The 19106-nt window shown below is 58.7% G+C and overlaps 2 protein-coding genes across 3 annotated transcripts; one reads left to right on the top strand and one right to left on the bottom strand.

The window, feature by feature from the left end:
- Positions 1-1626: 1626 nt before the first annotated feature.
- On the bottom strand, positions 1627-6108 carry C7H11orf68 (chromosome 7 C11orf68 homolog). Its single transcript, XM_030568663.1, has 3 exons — positions 5974-6108; positions 4149-4340; positions 1627-3833 (listed from the first exon to the last, which is right to left on the bottom strand). Exon 3 carries the CDS (start codon positions 3803-3805, stop codon positions 3065-3067), a length of 741 nt encoding a protein of 246 aa, XP_030424523.1. The 5' UTR covers positions 3806-3833; positions 4149-4340; positions 5974-6108; the 3' UTR covers positions 1627-3064.
- Positions 6109-7349: 1241 nt separating this feature from the next.
- On the top strand, positions 7350-16756 carry DRAP1 (DR1 associated protein 1). 2 transcript variants are annotated; one of them, XM_030568666.1, is made up of 7 exons: positions 7352-7503; positions 12616-12688; positions 13895-13988; positions 14492-14611; positions 15442-15532; positions 15961-16046; positions 16512-16756. In XM_030568666.1, the coding sequence occupies exons 1-7, from the start codon at positions 7462-7464 to the stop codon at positions 16663-16665; spliced, it is 660 nt and encodes a 219-aa protein (XP_030424526.1). In that variant the 5' UTR covers positions 7352-7461; the 3' UTR covers positions 16666-16756. The 2 variants fall into 2 exon arrangements, with proteins under 2 accessions (XP_030424527.1, XP_030424526.1); XM_030568667.1 differs by lacking the exon at positions 14492-14611 and having other exon boundaries at positions 7350-7503.
- Positions 16757-19106: the final 2350 nt, after the last annotated feature.

Genomic DNA, 19106 nt, shown 5'->3' on the forward strand with positions numbered 1-19106 from the left:
TAGTTACTAGTGGCTGGCTCTTCTTACCCAGATAAATGGCCAATTGCTCTTTCAGTAATACATTTGCAACCTCAATGCAGCCCTCTGATACAGTTCCCCCGGCTAACCAGACCTAGAGCTTTGCTGTTCATCAGTTAGCGCTTTAGGCCACAAGGCAGAGCAAACCAAAGTGCCCACGCTGCCACCTCTCCCATAATTTTATATCCTTTTCTCCCCTCTTGAAGATGAATGCTCCTGACCTTCCTTTCTCAGAGCATTTTCCCACCAGGCCTTAGATTGTTCTCGTTGCTCATCTCTTTCCCCTTCAATTCTGCAGTGAAATTCAGTGGGAGTTCCCATATTCCAGGGGCATCCAACCAGCCATTCAAAAGCAAATCCTCTCTAGCTGCCTGGCTGGTGGGTCCAGCTAATCACCAGATTGAGGGCTGGGAAGGAATTTCCCCCAGGTCAGATTGGCAGGGACCTTGGGGTTTTCACCTTCCTCTATGGCAGGGTCACATGCTAGGATCATCTGGGCATGTTTCACATCAATTCCCTGCCATCGCAAGGGCCTTGGGGACCCTGTTCTCTGCCCAAGGCTCACAACAGATTAGTCTCTTGAGGACTGAAATGCTTTGATCTAACTCAAATCACTGGAGACAATACAGAGGTAATTGGGTGGAACTGAATGGCTTGTGATAGTCAAGAGCATGAGCCTGGATGATCTATTGGTCCCTTCTGACCTTGAACTCTATGAAACATCAAGTAGAAATCCACCACTCCAGCTTTTTCCCTCTCATCAACTAGCCAAAGAGCAAGCAGAGGGAAAGGCAGCAGAAATGTGTCCCAGGTCCACTGTGGGTTATAAGGAACGTAAGGGAATGGATCCACTGGTGGCTCAGGGGGAGGAGATGATGGGTTGTCTGGTTTTGGGGTAGGGGGGAGTCTCTTCCCCAGCTTCAAGACCCCAAGAATTCAGAGATGGCTCTTGGTCTAGTGTTGAGCTTAAAGCTGAAGTCCCAGTAAGAAACTACAGGGATCCGTGTACCCTCTCCCTGCTTCAACTGGACCATCCTGGAGGTGCCATTACCTGTTCAGAGGATGGTGTAGGATTGGGAATCAAGGCTCCTGGGTTCTAGTCTCAGCTGTAGCTGGGGACAGAAGTGAGGCCTGATGGGGAGGGGAAGATGCAAACACCATCCAGGGTTGTAGATAAGAGAGTTTCCAGGCACTAGGTGTCAGCTTATGCTCCTCCCTCTTCCAGCCCATCATTATGGGTGCTGGTGGTGCCCCCTGTTGGCTAATGTAATGTATATTACACTCAGTGCCCCCTCCCACACATACACACACCCTTGCATCCCCTGCTAGTTGATTTCCACCCCCACCCCACAGAGGCCTCTCCGCTCCAGGCTGCCTTAACCCCAGTCATCAAGCAAGAGGCCAGGATTGTGTGAGAAGAGCTTTCTGTGTCCCACAGCAAGGTCCTCCTTCCCCCATTCTCCCTCCCCAGCAGGAGGGCAGCTACTTGCAGGGACACAGGACATGCCCCTCCCTTTGCACAGAAGTGAGGATGCTAACCACCCAGCTGGCATTGGACCTGCCCCACCAGGGTGTTTTGGCCGCTTCATCCCAAGAAATAGAACCCCATTCACTGGAGAGTTGTTTTTATTAATCCTCTTTACACCTCAAACACCCGTTAAACAGCTGGGAGAAACATCCAACCCCCCAGCAACCCCTTGAGCATCCTTGTCATCCCCAGGAGCCCTGCTTTCCTTTCCCCACCAATGAGGGGTCAGGCTTCAACATGCTCAAGCCCCAGGCGAGGCATTTTAAAGACAACCTTTGCACAGAGCAGGCCTCTGGGCAAGGAGACAGCAGCCATTCATGGCTCCTAAAGCAGGCAGAGGGGCTCCAGTGCTGTATCTATACCCCCTTTGACTGTTAAATGTCCCCAAAAGGGGGGTTAAACAATCTACACCATTCAGGGGACTTGACACACAGCCCTTTTCCAGGGTGGGAAGAGCCAGATATGTTTGTGCACAGATCCTATGTTCTGACAGCTGTATGAGGAACAGGCTCAGTGAAGGATCTACAGTACTTAGTGAGGGCGGCAGTGGACACCTACTTTCTCCTGTTTTCCAAGAGCCATGGCTCTGCTCCTGCCTCCCTCAGACACCTTAATGGGCCCTGCACAGACCTGTGACTTCTTTCACATGGCACCCTTTTCCCCACCAACGAGGGGCTGCAATGGCTAGAGAGAACTAGTTACCGAGAAGGCTGTTGGAAACATCACCCAGCCGCTTCTGTATGAGCGGAACTCAGGACTGCCTCCTCTACTAAGTGAGCTCTGTGTCTCAGGGAAAAGGCTTTCCTAAAGGACAGGCTGCTGGAAGCTGTGGCACTTTCAACACACCAGCAGCACTGGAAGGTGGTAGTAGTGAGTTGAGCCCACAGCCCTAGCCCTCGGCTATATGGAAGCACACAGACCATGAAGGAGTTAATAAGCATGCAGAGTGACACCAGCAAACCCCATGAGCTTTGGGAATGTAAAGATACAGTTCCAGCTGGTTGCAAGAACCTCCTGAGTCTTCTAGCAAAGTGACTGCAGCCCAGAGGAGCAGAGGTGGCTTTCCAGGGAAAAAGGGAGAATCTCATTAATATAGAGGCAGCAAGTGGCATGGCCAGTGCTGCATCATGCGTGACTGTGCCAAACGTGGCTGAGAATTCTGCTAGATAGTCCTCTGTCATCTTTAACAGAGGTGTGCCCAGCAGAGACCACATCTCCCAGCAGCCAATGCTCCTCCCTGCCGACTGCAGGATCTCAGCTAGTAGCAGTTACTAGCAGAGCACGTGTCCTTTGAAAGAGGGAGACTGTTACAGCGACATGGAGCATTGCATGCTGGGATTTGTAGTCTGTGTGGGGCCTCCAATCCACTCTAGGTTCTATGTAGATTAAGTGCAGGCCACATCAAACAGATCAATCAAAATGTAATTCATTTCAGAGCACAGTTGGGAGGCATTGGTGTCAGCTGCCCATGTCGGAGAGGGGAAAAGAGGAACTGCCAGCTGGGGAGCGGGGTCCAGTCTAAGTCACCTCAGTGTTGCTGACTTTGTTGATGATACGGGAGCGGCGGGGGATGCACTCTAGGTCGAACTTGCTCTCGTAGATGGTGGGGCAGAGATGCCAGCGATTGTCCCGGTAGATGCCTAGGTAGGTGTAGACATCGGGCTTGTAGGAGAGCAGGCACTTGACGCCAGTGCCCCGGATGGCAGCGTCCGCATCTATCACCTTCTCCTCATCGGTAAAATCATCTGTGTAGATGCAGATGACATGCTTACGGTCCGAGTTGGGGTAGCAGGGGCTGACTTTGGCCACCCCAAAGTGCCCCTCCAATACAGAGCGGGCGATGCCACTCCAGGCGTGGTCCACCTTGAAGCCGGTGTCCAGGTGCATCAGCCACTTGCCAGTGAGGACGCAGTGGTTGAGTGCCAGCTCGCGGATGGTGTCGAAGGTGACATGGCGCCCACTGATCTGGAGCCGCTCCCAGGCCTCCTGCAGCCCCACCACATCACCTGACTCTGGACAGTAGTTTGGACCGTAGATGGCAATCCAGCCCACAGGCTCAGTGTGGCGCTCAGGGTCCCCAAAACGAGACACCCGCGAGGGCTGGTAGGTCTGCAGCCACTCCTCGAACTCGGCCCGTGGGGTCTTTCGTGCATCAAACACCACCCAGGGGTCCATGTCGGCTGCCATGGACTCAGCGGCCAGGTGCTCAGCCGAGAAGGCCCCTCCCTTCCCCATGTCACCATCATCCTGGTCTGACATCGCTCACTGGCCTGTGGAAGGGTGGAACCTAGGACGGAAGGGTCAGGGAGATTGGAAGCAACATGATGATGTACCATCTAGCCCAATCTCCACAGCAGGACCCAGGACAGAATCAACCCCTAGAGTCCATCCCCCAGGACCCTGCTCAGTATGAACAGAGATTCCCCTCTACCATTAGTTACCCCCCATCTCCTCCAGGGTTCTTCACACTATGGATGGAGACTCCCATTAGCCCCCATCCCCCCACAGCAAGACTGTCCCCTGTAGCACATCCCAGAGGGTCCTTGCCCACTCTTGATTGAGACATCCCATTAGTTCCCATCCATGAACCAGAATAATTTACCTGCTGTTCGTGGGCTGCTGGGAAAGTGAACACAATGCAGGATGGGTATCCAAATGCAGGACGAGCAATCAAGGGCTTGGAATGAGTAACACTAATGTAAAGACCACCTGGAAACCCAACTGAGGATCTGTGTGGCAGTGCTTGGCAGGCTGTCTGCTGTACATACCCCACAAAGATGCTGCTTCAACTTTCCTATTAAAGAAAAATCATGGCTCACCATGGAGGACAGAGAGCAGAGCACACTAAATGATCTGTACAGCCCAGCTAGAGACACTACCATGCCAACAGAGTATAAGCTCCAGGTCCCCCACTGTGTCTTTTAAACTTGTCCTAGATCGGCTGCACTCAGCCACTTCCCCACTGGGACCCTACTCCACACAGCACAGTGGGAAAAGCAGGGGGCATGACACAAACACTTCATGTACTGAGGTCAGCAACATCCGTTCCTTTGTCAGGCCAAGAGCGCTTGAATTGGCTTGGCCCACACCACTTAGTGATTCTCCCCCACCCTGAAGATCCCTAGCTTGTCATAGCACAGTGTCAACTTGAGGATTATGACTCTTCTCCCCTCAGGAGAGACAGTGGGAGTTAGTATCATTAACCTCTTTATTACAGATGGGAGAAACTGAAATGCTGAAAGGGGAAAGGATTCACCCACCCAGCAGCTCTGAAGCAGAGCTTGGAAGAGAACCCAGGAGTCCTGCTCTCCTCCCCACATTCTAACCCACCAGAGCCCACTCCCCCATGCTCCAAAAGCTGGGAAGAGAGTCCTCTTGGACTCTTCTCCTTGGAAGAGAATCCAGGAGTCCTCCCCCCCTCCTCCTCATTCTAACCCACCAGAGCCCCCTCCCCCAAAAAAGCCAGGAACAGAACCCAGGAGTCCTGCCCCCCAATCTAACCCACAGAGCCTCCTCCGCCCCAAAGGCCGGGAAGAGAACCCAGGAGTCCTGCCCCCACAATCTAACCCACAGAGCCCCTCCGCCCCAAAGGCCGGGAAGAGAACCCAGGAGTCCTGCCTCCCCAATCTAACCCACAGAGCCCCTCCGCCCCAAAGCCCGGGAAGAGAACCCAGGAGTCCTGCCCCCACAATCTAACCCACAGAGCCCCTCCGCCCCAAAGGCTGGGAAGAGAACCCAGGAGTCCTGCCCCCCCAATCTAACCCACAGAGCCCCCTCCGCCCCAAAGGCTGGGAAGAGAACCCAGGAGTCCTGCCCCCCGAATCTAACCCACAGAGCCCCCTCCGCCCCAAAGGCCGGGAAGAGAACCCAGGAGTCCTGCCCCCCCAATCTAACCCACAGAGCCCCTCCGCCCCAAAGGCCGGGAAGAGAACCCAGGAGTCCTGCCCCCCCAATCTAACCCACAGAGCCCCTCCGCCCCAAAGGCCGGGAAGAGAACCCAGGAGTCCTGCCCCCCCAATCTAACCCACAGAGCCCCCTCCGCCCCAAAGGCCGGGAAGAGAACCCAGGAGTCCTGCCCCCCGAATCTAACCCACAGAGCCCCCTCCGCCCCAAAGGCCGGGAAGAGAACCCAGGAGTCCTGCCCCCACAATCTAACCCACAGAGCCCCCTCCGCCCCAAAGGCCGGGAAGAGAACCCAGGAGTCCTGCCCCCACAATCTAACCCACAGAGCCCCTCCGCCCCAAAGGCCGGGAAGAGAACCAGTCCCTCTCTCGCCCTGAGCAAAGCCCGCGGGCCCCTCCAGGGCTGCACACGGCGGCAGGGGACACCCCCGCCCCGCGCGCCCGCCAGGCCCCCTCCTCCCCACGCAGGGCCGCTGGGCCCCTCCCGAGACTGTTTCGCAAGCGCCCGCCAGGGCTAAGCCTCACCGGCCCCTTCCCGCACTCAGCTCCCGAGAGCCCCCACACTACAGCCCCCCCCGCTCCGTCTCACGCGGGGCCAACGGCCACGGGGGCGGGGCCTCGGCCCAACCCGGACAGGGAAACGCGGAACCCGGAGGGAGGAAATGAAAGACCCGGATGTGGTAGAGTGAAGTGGGAGGAGCTAACCACAGAGGGGGCGGGTCTAGCGTGGGGAAGAGGATTCTCGAGGGCAGGGGGTGGGGCTAAAGCAACCAATCCGCTCCAGCCTGAGCCCCATCCCCTGCGCCCAGCAGTTGGTGACTGTGACTCCAGCGCGCTCCGTGAGCCCTGTGCGTGCGCAGGCCCGTGGGGCCGGGCTGCAGCTGGGTTTGAGGTGGCCCATGGCGGAAAGGCGAGCAAGGCATCGCAGAGGTCCCAAGCCAGTGGCAGGCCCATAACCTGACCCTGGGCGGTGTTCCGCGGGAGTAATGGGTGTTAAACCCCCGCTGGGGCCATTATACAGGGACTCCTCACCCGGTGCAGCCACTCTAGGATGGGACACGGGCTGTTTATACAGGGCTCCCTTGCCCAGCATCAGATGTAGCGGGGCTGAGAGCGGGGGAAAGAGCTAAGGACATTCCCTCTGGGGCACCTGGCATTGGCCACTGTTGGAAGTCAAGATACCTTTGGTCTGACCCAGTGTGGCCATTCTTACGTACGTCAGTGCAAAAGCACAGTCCCTCTGCCATCCTTAGTGCTCCACGGTGTAAGGAGAACCTCAGACCCATGGATAGCAATCTACCTGCTCAAGGAAAGGGAGCTTGCCTGAGACTCTCCATAGTGGGGTGGGATGGGCACAGGGACTTCATAGACCTCTGGTAGTGGGGGCCAACCTGTGACACCACCAATCCTCCATCTTCCAGGGATGAGTTGCTGGGGAGCAAGCAATCTCAGGGAGCCCATGTCTCAGGAACTGGGTGGCTCTTGGAGGGCCTCCATAGCCTGGTGATGGGGGACCCCAGGACCCTCTGGCATGGAGGAGGAGCTGGAAGAGCTGCCTTCTCTAGGGGGCTGGAAGAGGGAGAAGAGAGGGGAGGCAGAATAGCAGATGGAGGACACAAGTCCTGGTGGGTGGTAGAGAGAGCAGAGTTGTCGGCCCCTAGGTCCTGGTACTGCGGAGATGGGGACCCTGATACAGCTGGGAGACCCTGGAGGTGGCATTGGAGGACCCTATGCTGGGAGAACGGAGAAATGCGGTGGGAGGGGGAGATCGGGGGCGGGGGACGAAGGAGGGTCACAGGCGGGGGGCGCCCAGCGTGGAGGAGGGGGCTGGAAAAGGGAGGAGTCCGGGGAAAGGGCAATGGATGGAGTCAGCCCGGCGCTGGCCTGTTCCGGTGGCGCTAGGCGCTAGGACCCAGGCGGCCGGTGTGGCGGCGGGCGAAGCCGGGAGCCGGCGGGACAGAGCACTGCGCGGCGGGCTGGGGTCGCTGCTGGAGACTGAGCCTGAGCCCCGCAATGCCGAGCAAGAAAAAGAAATACAACGCGCGCTTCCCGCCGGTGAGTGCGGGCCTGACCCCCCGGGCCGGCCTAGCTCCCCGGCATCCCCAACTCGACCCCCCTGGGCCGGCCCAGGGTCCCCCAGCACCCCAACCCGATACCCCCCGGGCTGACCCAGCGCCCCCCGGCACACTCAACCCGGACCCCCTCCCGGGCCGGCCCAGGGTCCCCCGGCACCCCCAACCCTGGCCGGCCTAGCGTCCCGGCATTCCCGACCCGATACCCCCCCGGGCCGGCCCAGGGTCCCCCGGCACCCCCAACCCGACCCCCCCCAGGCCGGCCTAGCGTCCCGGCATGCCCGACCCGATACCCCGCCGGGCCGGCCCAGGGTCCCCCGGCACCCCGAACCTGATCCCCCCCAGCCGGTTCCCCCGGGCCGGCCCAGCGCCCCCCGGCACCCCCAACCCGACCCCCCCCCCAGGCCGGCCTAGCGTCCCGGCATCCCCGACCCGATACCCCCCCGGGCCGGCCCAGGGTCCCCCGGCACCCCCAACCCTGGCCGGCCTAGCATCCCGGCATTCCCGACCCGATACCCCCCCGGGCCGGCCCAGGTTCCTCCGCACCCACAACCCGACCCCCCCCAGGCCGGCCTAGCGTCCCGGCATCCCCGACCCGATACCCTGCCGGGCCGGCCCAGGGTCCCCCGGCACCCCCAACCCTGGCCGGCCTAGCGTCCCGGCATTCCCGACCCGATACCCCCCCGGGCCGGCCCAGGGTCCCCCGGCACCCCCAACCCGACCCCCCCCAGGCCGGCCTAGCGTCCCGGCATGCCCGACCCGATACCCCGCCGGGCCGGCCCAGGGTCCCCCGGCACCCCGAACCTGATCCCCCCCAGCCGGTTCCCCCGGGCCGGCCCAGCGCCCCCCGGCACCCCCAACCCGACCCCCCCCAGGCAGGCCTAGCGTCCCGGCATTCCCGACCCGATACCCCCCCGGGCTGGCCCAGGGTCCCCCGGCACCCCCAACCCTGGCCGGCCTAGCGTCCCGGCATTCCCGACCCGATACCCCCCCGGGCCGGCCCAGGTTCCCCCGCACCCACAACCCGACCCCCCCCAGGCCGGCCTAGCGTCCCGGCATCCCCGACCCGATACCCCGCCGGGCCGGCCCAGGGTCCCCCGGCACCCCGAACCTGATCCCCCCCAGCCGGCTCCCCCGGGCCGGCCCAGCGCCCCCCCCGGTACCTCCAACCCAACCCCCCCCCAGGCCGGCCTAGCGTCCCGGCATTCCCGACCCGATACCCCCCCGGGCTGGCCCAGGGTCCCCCGGCACCCCCAACCCTGGCCGGCCTAGCGTCCCGGCATTCCCGACCCGATACCCTCCCGGGCCGGCCCAGGTTCCCCCGCACCCCCAACCCGACCCCTCCCAGGCCGGCCTAGCGTCCCGGCATCCCCGACCCGATACCCCGCCGGCTGGCTCAGGGTCCCCCGGCACCCCAACCCGATACCCCTCCCCGGCCGGCCCAGGGTCCCCTGGCACCCCGAACCTGATCCCCCCCAGCCGGCTCCCCCGGGCCGGCCCAGCGCCCCCCGGCACCCCCAACCCGACCCCCCGGGCCGGCCCAGGATTCCCCGGCACCCCCAACCAGATCCCCTCTGGGCCGGCCCAGTGCCCCCCGGCACCCCCAACCAGATCCCCTCTGGGCCAGCCCAGCGTCCCCCGGTACCCCCTCCCCCAGGCAGCCCTAGCCCCCCGGCACCTTGACCCACCCCCAGGCTGACGTAGCTCCCTGGCACCCCCAACCTGACCCCCCTCCCGCCCTGGCAGGCCTAACCCACTCAAAGGTCCTCCTTAACCTCGTCTCCCTGGGCTGGCCTAGTGCCCTCTGGCACCCCTAACCCAACCTCCCTGCTCCAGTGTTGCACCCCACAGGCACCCCTGGGCCGGTCTAGCCCACTTGTGGGCACTCCTCAGCCTCATGCCCCTGGCCAGCCTAGTGCTCCCTGGCATCCCTTAACCCTGTCCTCCCAGGCCGGCCTAACCCCCCCATGGGCATCCCTTAACCCTGTCCCTCTAGGCTGGCCTAGCACCACCACCCCCTGGCACTTCCTAAGCCCAAACCCCTAGGCCTCCTACAGACACCTCTTAACCCCTCCAGCTGGCCTAGCCCCACGATACCTCAACCACCCTGGGCCTAGCCTAGCGCCCTCCGCCCCCCCAAACCCCACCCTGAGTCTGGCCTCAGCCTAGTGCCCTCCCCTCAGCTGTTCCAATCCTTCCCGGTCCAGCCTAGCCCCCAACACCCCATAAGCCGCTCTCCCCACACCCCTGGGTCAGCCTGAGTCCCTGTGAACCCCACATCCTAGCCCACACCAGGTCTGGCCTAGCCCCTCCTTTCCCAGCAAGTCCAGCCCACCAGCCTCTTTTTCCCAAAGCCTGGACCTATCCCCCAGGCCCAGTTTTCCTCTTCTTCCCTTTACTGGCCCCAGTCCAACATTGTCTCCTTTCTCTAGAGTGCCCCCATAGGGATGCTCCTGCTGCCTCCTCTTTTATAGGGTCCCCTGTGCACCTCAGAGACATACTTGGACTTGCCACTTCTCCCTATAGTGTGTGCCTCCTATATAGGACTCCCCTGCTGTCCCATAAGGATGTTCGTGCTGCCCTCTTCTCCCTACATGGATTCCCGCAGCCCCATATAGGGATTCCTCCCCATACCACCCACTGCTAATCCCCACAAGGATGCCCCTTCGCTCTGAAGGCCCTTCCCCTTATGATCTGGCCTTGTTATGTTGATCTCCCACCTCTTCAGGGATCCTCTGAGAACTCCTTCCCATGACCTCTCTGGTCAGTGCCCCCAACCCATATAGGAGTCTGGCTCTTCATGAACACCCTCTAACCATAATGAACATCCTCCCTCACCCAGAGGCTCTCTTTCCTCCTCCTCCAAAGGATGATGACTTCTCCATGCCTATCCTTTGGGACACCATCTCTGGTGGGCCAACGGGGGAATGTGTGCAGTTCAGATTATCCTGTCCAGTGAAACTGTGGTCTGCCTTAGGATTCCTGGGTTCTATCCCTGGTTCTGGGTGGGGAGTAGGATCTAGTGGGTTACAATGTGGCCAGAGAGGTGGGAGGGACGGCGGGTTGCACAGGAGCCAGGACTCCTGGGTTCTAACCCAAGGACTGTCATCTGTGCTGTCCTAGTAAGGGTGGAAGAGACACTTCCCTCTGCTCCCTCTTCCATAAAAAGGAGTCATTCTGGACTCGCCTCCCCAGGGAGTCTACTGTAGGGTGGAGGACCTCAGTCAAAAGTGGGAAAGGTTCTTATTGAAATGGCAGGAGGGGACTGCTACTGTGGAAGAAATGGATAGATTTACTGTTTATAGGCCTCCTTTTTCCCTGGGATTCAGTGGGGCCTACTCACACCACAAAGCACTGCTTTTCTATCTTGGTCACATCTTCAGCATTGGGGCAGGATGGGAGCTGAAAGCAGCCTGGTCAGTTTCACATTCTCTTCCCTGTCAGTTTCATTTCCTCCTTTCCTGATGCCAGATGGGGAACCTTCCCCATCTCTTTCCCCCCCGCCCCACCAAATGACTGAAATTTGCTTTACCACCCTCAAATGATTAAAAATCTGGGATCAGGCCCTTAAAAAACATGATTTAAAAAAAAATCAGTGGAGGATGGGTATTTTATTTGCTTTTTGCTCTGGGGAGGAGCTTTTAAGGGTCAAGATGTCAAGCTTTAAATAAAAGCTGTGATTCTCCCTGCATCTCTTCAGTCAACAAGTTGGGGATTTATACTGTGAAATTGATGGTAAGATCATGAGAGTTGGCAGCACTCAATCTAGCCCCCATCCCCCTTCAGTTCCCAAAGCTACGGTTCAGACTTTGTGGTTAAGGCTCCGGGATGGGACTGGAGATCTGTGTTCAGTGCCTGGCTGTGCCATATATTCCCTCTGTGATTTTGGGGAAGACATGTCTCTTGGTGCCTCAGTTTCTCCATCTGTAATCTGAGGATAAAACTTCCTCTGTTTAGACTTTGAGCTCTGTAGGGCAGCGACTGCCTCACTCTGTGTCTGTGAAGCGCTCGCTGCAACAAGGGCCCTAAACTTGGGTCAGGGTCCATGCAGTGCCCGGTACAATGGGGGCCCCCAGTCAGGGTCCATGTGGTACCTGGCACAATGGAGCTCCCCATTCTCAGATTGGGATCTGTACAGTACCTAGCACAATGGGGGTCCCCTAATCTCAGGTTGGGGTCTGGACAGTGCCCAGCCCAACAGGGAAGCTCCCAATCTCAGGTCAGAGTCATTTTCAATGGCTTGTGCTCAGCTTTGGTCCTCACAGTTTACTCCTGGGTTGTGACAGCTGACACCTTGTGGTTTGCCCCCTCAGTTGGGTGTAGGGGATATTATTGCCCTGTGACATGGACACAAACATCCTCTGGTTTTGACACGCCCCAGTCAAGCGCGTTGATTCTGCAGCTGGAGGGGTGGATCGCGAATCTGGACCCGATCTTGTGAGGGGAAACAGGAGGCCCTGCTGCATTGCTAAGCCACAGGGCACAAGGAGGGAACACAGAGCCATAATAGGGGCAAGGAATAGCTCTGGTGTGAGGCTACCAGTGCCATTGGGTAGAGGTGATGTCCCATGGGGTTTGGGCAGGCATGGAACAAGTTGATGGTTCTCAGCCTTGGCCTCTGCCTGACAACCAGCCGTGGGATGAGTCCAGGGGTCACCAAAGAGGCTGAGAAGCCAGCGACCCATGGAGGCTCTGCTCTTGTGTCAACCACCTCCCTGGGGGCGGAGCATGCAATGGTTGTTCTCAGGGAAGGATGACCCAGAGGAGTGTAATGCAGGAATTGGAGAGGTGCATGGCACCTGTGTCCAGGGATCTAAAGTCACTTGAGAGGAGTGGGGTCTAGTGGTTAGAGCAGAGGGCCTGGGAGTACAAATCCAGCCCTAGGTTGGGGACTGGCTGGTCCCAGGGGGCATGGAATGGGATCTGGGGCTTTTTGCTGTTAGGGCAGCAGACTGGCTGGTTCAGGGGAATGGGGAATGAGTTATGGTGCCTTTCCCCTCTCAGGTCCACACAGCCATGTTCCTGGCACTGAATGTTGATAGGAGAGTGGGGCCCCACCCCTGATATTAACTATTTCCTCTCGTCTCCCCTCCAGGCCCGGATCAAGAAGATCATGCAGACGGATGAGGAAATTGGGAAGGTGGCCGCTGCCGTCCCTGTCATTATATGTATCCTTGGGAGTGCTGTGATGCCCAGCTCCCACTCCTGAAACCCCAATTGCCACCTTGTGGTCCGGCCAATCCTGGGAGATCTGCTTCCCAGACAGGTTTGGTTCATCATCCTATAGGTTTCGTTGCCCTCGTGACTAATAACAACAGGTTAGACAGAGAATCAGAGGCAGCTGATCTAATGGTTCAAGTGGCAGGAGGAGGATGGGAGTCAGAACTCCTGGGTTCTGTCTGAGCTCTGGGCTGGAGTGGTCTTAAACTGGGGGGATGGGAGGGACTGGGAGCCAGGTCTCGTGGTTCGATCCCCACCTCTGGGAGGGAAGGAGGGCTAGTGGGTCAGAGCAGGATGGGGGCTGGATGGGAGCTAGGACTCTTGGGTTCTATCTGCATGAACTACGATCCTAGTACAGGGGTGGGCAAACTACGGCCCATGGGCCACATCTGACCTGTGGGACCATCCTGCCAGGCCCCTGAGCTCCTGGCCCTGGAGACTAGCCCTGGCCCCTCCCCCGCTGTTCTCCCTCCCCCACAGCCTCGGCTCGCTCGGGCCGCGGGGCTGTGAGCTCCTGGGGCAGGGCAGCTGCAGAGCCCAGCCTGACCCAGTGCTCCGTGCTGCGTGTTGGCGGTGGCGGTGTGGCCCGGCTCCAGCACTGCCAGCCACTGGTGCTACAGGCAGCATGGTAAAGGGGAAGTGGGGGTTGGATAGAGGACAGGAGAGTTCGGGGTTGTGGTCAGGCTGCAGGGGTGTGGAAAGGTGTCCGGGGAGTCGGGGGGGCAGGAGTTCCCAGGGGGCAGTCAGAAAGGAGGGGAGATTGGATGGGGTGGCGAGGGTCTGGGGGTGGTCAGGGGATAGGGAGTGGTTGGATAGGGCAGGTGTCCCAAGGGTCTGTCAGGAATGAGAGGAGGGGCTGCATGGGGCAGTGGGAGTCCGGGGGTGGTAAGGGGACAGGGAGCGGGGGTGTTTGGATGGGGCAGGGGTCCCGGGGGGGCTGTCAGGGAACAAGGGGGTTGGATGGGGCAGGAGTCCTGGGGGGCGGGCAGATAGGAGGTGGGGGCCATAACCCCCTCCCCTAAGCATCCCTCCATACAATATACGAAACCCAATGTGGCCCTTAGGTCAAAAAGTTTGCCCGCCCCTGGTCTAGTACAGGCGGTGTTCTGTTCTGATCCCAGCGCTGAGTTCCCTTAACCCTTGGCTTGCCCTAGCCCGGGCGCTGGAGCTCTTCCTGGAGTCGCTCCTCAGGAAGGCCTGTCAGGTGACACAGTCCAGAAATGCCAAGACCATGACCACCTCCCACCTGTAAGTACCCTACTTCTACCTGCACTCCCCCCTCTTCTGTCCAGCTGGGGACTTTTTGACCTAACCCCTGCAGTACTGGAGCAAGGAAATGCCAGATCTACTCCACAGGCAGACCTCTCTCACTTTTCTTGGAGCAGAGCGCTGGGAGCCAGGACGCCTAGGTTCTGTTCCCTGCTTTGCCACCAACTCACTGTGGCACTTCTGGACAGTCCCTTCCCCTCTTCTGTGCCTCAGTTTTCCCCCTTTTCAACTGGGGGGGAAGGCAGGAGTCAAGCACTAATCCCGAGCAGGGCTGTGGCTCATGGAGGTAATGGTGATTAGTGTTATGGAGGGGAAAAGGGGGCTTTAAACCTTGCATCCCCAGCTGGGATGGATACACCATGCGGGTCTCTAGTAGCCCTCAGAAAGCCAATGGGGCTGGGGGTCAGGTCCCCAGGGTTTCTGGGGGTGGGGGTGCTGAAGTCCCCTCCCCCAGAGTCTGAGCTGCTCTCCGCTCCCTGCAGGAAGCAGTGCATAGAGCTGGAGCAGCAGTTCGACTTCCTCAAGGATCTGGTGGCCTCGGTGCCTGACATGCAGGGAGATGTGGAGGATAACCACGCTGAGGGCGAGAAGGTCTCCAGGAGGTGGGCAGTAGGAGGCGCTGTCCTACAGAGAGACGGGCAAGGGCTTGGTAGGGGGTGCTCTTCTCTTGCAGCCAGTGCTGGCCGATGCCCCAGTGTGCCACCGTGGGCACTGTGCTACAGGGAAAGAGGCAGGGGCTCAGTAGGGGGCACTCTCCCCTCACAGCCAGTGTTGGCCTCGATGCCCCAGTGTGCTGCAGGGAGCGGGTGGGACTCAGTACCGAATGTGCCCCCTTTCAGTCACTGCTGGCCCCAGCACAGCTCTAGGGGATGCTATGCTGCAGGGAGACACTGACAGATGGTGGTCACTACAGATGTGATCACACTTCACTAAGAATCTGGGAATTAACTCCAGTATCGTAGCTCAATTTCCATTCTTCTAATTCCATTCTGCCTCCCAAAGTCCCCGCTCTGCCATCAGAACTCGGTGTGGGGCTTCTCTTTGCTTCTTACCCCGAACCTATGCCGTGTTGCTGTGTGCTGTTACCCAGCCACCATGCCCCACACCAGAGATTTCTACACTCCAGCGATGTGGCAAAGCGATCCCTAAATATCTCTTCCCTGTTGCATCCCATGGGGGATTGGGACATGTCATAGGTGACTGTCCCAGTGGGGGGTGCTGGGGCTGGGTTGGGAGTTTGAGAGGCGGAACCCCAAAGCATTGCTGAAGGTCATTGGGGGGGGGGTGTGGCCAGGCAGCCCTGGTATGGAGTCAGGGGACTGGGTGGGTGACCCTTGAATGTGGTCAAGAGATTCCTTCTGCACCAATCTCTGCTGGTGCCCCCATCCATTGGCAGTGCCCCAATGACTCCTTGGTCTCTCTCCGGATGCAGGGGCCGGAAGCCGGGCAGTGGGCGGAAGAACGGCGGCACTGGCAGCAAAGGAAAGGACCCGAAGCAGTCAGGCACAGACTCCGAGCAGGAGGTGAATCTGGCAGGAGGTGTCTCCCAGCCCGCAGGCTCTGTCCTGCATGCAGTAGTTCCCCCTCCTGGCTGAGCCTTGCTGAGGTGCATGGGGTGCTGAGTGAGGGGGGTAGTCCCCCATGTGGCACAGATGGTGAAGGATCTGGAATGCCATCCCCTCCCCTTGTCTTAGGAGGTTGCCCCTCCTGGCTGCCTCCCTGTATGATCTATGGGCTGAGTATCCCAGGAGGGGTGTAGGCATCTGGTGGTTACAGAAGGGGGCGATGCTGAGAGCCAGGACTCTTGATTTCTAGTCCGGCCCAGGGTGAGTCTCTTTCCCCTTTCTCTGCTTCAGTTTCCAATGGGGCCAGCTCTGGGGAGCATCAGTCACTGTGTCCCTCAGGTGGTGCCGTCTCCATGTTGAGCCCTCTGCTTACCCTCCCCCCACAGGAGGAGTCTGAGGACAGCGAGACTGATGGGGAGGAGGAGACATCCCAGTCCACGCCCCCCAGCCGCCCCATCACCCACTTCCCCAGGTACGAGTCGGGGCCTGTCCAATCAGGATCCAGAGGGCCTGCCATGCTCAGTAGTGCTGATGTCCTGGGCAGTGCTGCCTAGTGCTTAGATCTTGGGCTGGGGTGGCAAGACTTCTGGGTCCCATCCCTGATTCAGGGATGGGAGTGGGATCTAGTGGTTAGAGCAGAGCATTAGCTATTTAAGGGTCATGATAACTAGAAACCTAATAGCAGTAAGTATGATCCAGATGGAGCCTGATCCTGGGGGACTGTGTTACAGGGGTGGGGGCATACAAGGCTGGATGGGCCTGTTACACCGATGGAGGGATGGCTCCCAGGCTGGATGGGACTATGGGTCTAATCCAGGGTGGGGATACTGGAAGGGCGCATGGATCTGATTGGGCCAAGGGTTGGGGTGAGGAATATGGGTAGATGATCTCCCCTCCCCCACAATAACCTTATTCCTTCTCCCCTCCCTGGCTTCAGCTCTCCGGCACCATATTTGCACTTCACCTGCCCCCCACAGTCCACCATGGCCATGCCTGTCTCCGTGCCCCCGGCCCTGCCTGCCATGATGCCCTCTGCGCCAGCACCCCCCGCCCCAGCGCAGGACGAGGAAGAGGAAGATTATGACTCGTAGCCCCGTTTCCTTTTAGTTTGTTTTAGTTGCTGCATTCGGGGGGGAGGGGGTGGTTCTTAAATTTATTAAAAAAAGAGAGAAAAGCATTTTACCTCCACGTGGTTTGTTTTTATTGTGCCTGGGTTGGGCTCGAACCCCTGATTTTCAGAGCCCAGATCGCCTCGTCCCTCCCACTGTGTCATCCCTCTCTGTGGCACCTTCCCCAACAGACAGCGCGTGACTGAGCCAACCCAGTGTTTAGCTGCAGATGTCTCCAGAGATGGGAAATGGGGACAAAACAGCCACCCCAGCTTGTGAAACCTCCCTCCCCCTTTCATCGTGGCTCGATTTCTCCCTCCTCAGCCCCAAGGAATCAGGGAGTGTCTTTCCCAGAGCGCGTAGGGCTAGCACGTACACTGGTGTTATGGGTGTCATCCAGGCTTCGTCTAGGACATTCAGTTCCATTCCAGGCCTCGGTGTTGTCAGTCTGTCAGATCACGGGGCTCTCTGGTGTTGGGTAAGATTTTTTTTTAGAGTGGGGGAAGGAGTCCCTCCACATGAAAGGACTCGGTGTCTCTGGGCATGTCTATCCTGAGCTTAACTGTATCTGCCACTGGAAGATGGTCCTGTGGTTTCACCTACCAGAATCCCCCACACACACCCAGCTGCCTCAATTCCCCCCCCCCGGATGGGGGCAGGGAATCTGTGAGATATGGGGCTTTTAAGCACTCTCTTAAAAAATGAATGTCCCAGGTGCTGTATGTTCTCAGTCCTTCATGCCATTTGCATGTCTCCCTCCAAGTGAGACTTGGAGCCAGGACTCTTGGGAAGGGAGTGGGATCTAATCATTAGAGCAGGGAAGTGCTGGGAGCCAGGACTTCTGGGTTCTTTTTCCCTCTGCCTCACTGTCCTTTCTCTCCCTGGCTATTTAGTGGATTCAATCTCCATTCTTTTCTTGTTGATAAACCCCAGGGCTCCATCACCCCACCCCTGTGCAGTGTAGTCCTAAGGTTCCTAAGAGGCAGGAATTTCCGCAGCGCTTTTTCACACTGATCTGTCCTGTTGGGAATGGGTTGTTTCCATGTGGGGGGTGGGTCCTGGCATCCCTTCAGAGCAGGGATGCTTTAAGCTATCTTGGGGTGGGAGAAACAGGGACGAGGGGTTAAACGCTGTCTGGCTTGCGGCCGCCTTGAGAGCTGGGATGCTGTGACTTTTAACGCGTTTGTTTGATTTTTTGTATTGACTCAATAAAGTTCTGATTTCACTAGAGTCCGTCCGTGTTTAGGATGAAATTTACAAGGGGGTTGTTCATATTGGAGAAGGGCAACAGAACTGGCTAGGACTCCTGGCAGCTCTGGGAGGGGAGTGGGGTCTAGAGGGCTGGGAGCCAGGACTCCTGGGTTCTATCCCCAGCTTTGCTACTGATTCAATGTGCCGGGGAGAGCTTTGTCAGGGTGTTTGGAATGAGCTGTGGGATCCTTGGCAGCTCCCAAACACCAGCCCCATTGGCTTAGACTACATCCCCCAATCTTCCCCCTCCACCCCCTCCTGCTTTGGCCTGGGTTATTGCAGTCCCCTCCCCGCCAGGTGAAATCCCACCCCTTCACACATTGACGTAGGCTGGTAGTTTGTCCCCCTACCCCTGCAGACTGTCCCCCACTGAGATTACCCCCATCCCCTGCACCCTGGGCTGAGTCCCCTTTGTACCTCCCCAGATGTGGAGGCTTATCAATACCCAGTGCCCATGCCTGCAACCCCACCTTAATCTTGGGTGCCTCCCCCTGCAGAGAAGTCATCAAGGGACTAGCTTCAAACTCCCTTCCATCTAATAGTCCCCACACTTTACTGCAGCTTCAGTCTCTTCCCAATCCCCTGGTGCAAGTGCATTCTCCTCCGCAGCACCTGCCTCCCTGTCCCCCAGCTGGGCTGGTGCCCCTCCTCTCTCTCCAAGGGGGAGCAGAGAGGTGGCTGCATTCCTGGGGAGGTCCTGCTCCCTGTTCTAAGTGCCAAGCAAATTCCTGTTCTCCTCTGGGAGGATCAGCCCCTAGAGGGGGAGACCGTTCACCTTATTACTGTGCCCACAACTATGTAGGAACTGGTGCTAGAATCAGGTGTGTCCTGGGTTCTCTCCCTGGCTCCTCCCCCTGGCTCTGGGGAGTGAGAGGACAGGCTAGAGAGAGCCCAGCCAAGTGTAGTCTTCAAATCAAGGCTGGAGACCTTTCCGGAAGAGCCAACCACAGGTTGCTGGGCCCAGTAGAGGGTGACCCTGGGCTGAGAGACAGGAGCTCAGACTGAATAGGCTAATGTTCCCTTTATCGTAGTCGTCTGCAGGGCTGTAGCCCTCCTGGTCCCAGTATATTAGAGAGACATGGGGATGGTCCCATAGCAGATATTACCTTACTCCCTTGTGTTTCTTTGCGCTACTGTCCTGATCCTGGCGCTCAACAATAGGACGTCTGTGC

The sequence above is a fragment of the Gopherus evgoodei genome, chromosome 7 (assembly GCF_007399415.2).
Source record: "Gopherus evgoodei ecotype Sinaloan lineage chromosome 7, rGopEvg1_v1.p, whole genome shotgun sequence".
Taxonomy (NCBI): Eukaryota; Metazoa; Chordata; order Testudines; family Testudinidae; genus Gopherus; species Gopherus evgoodei.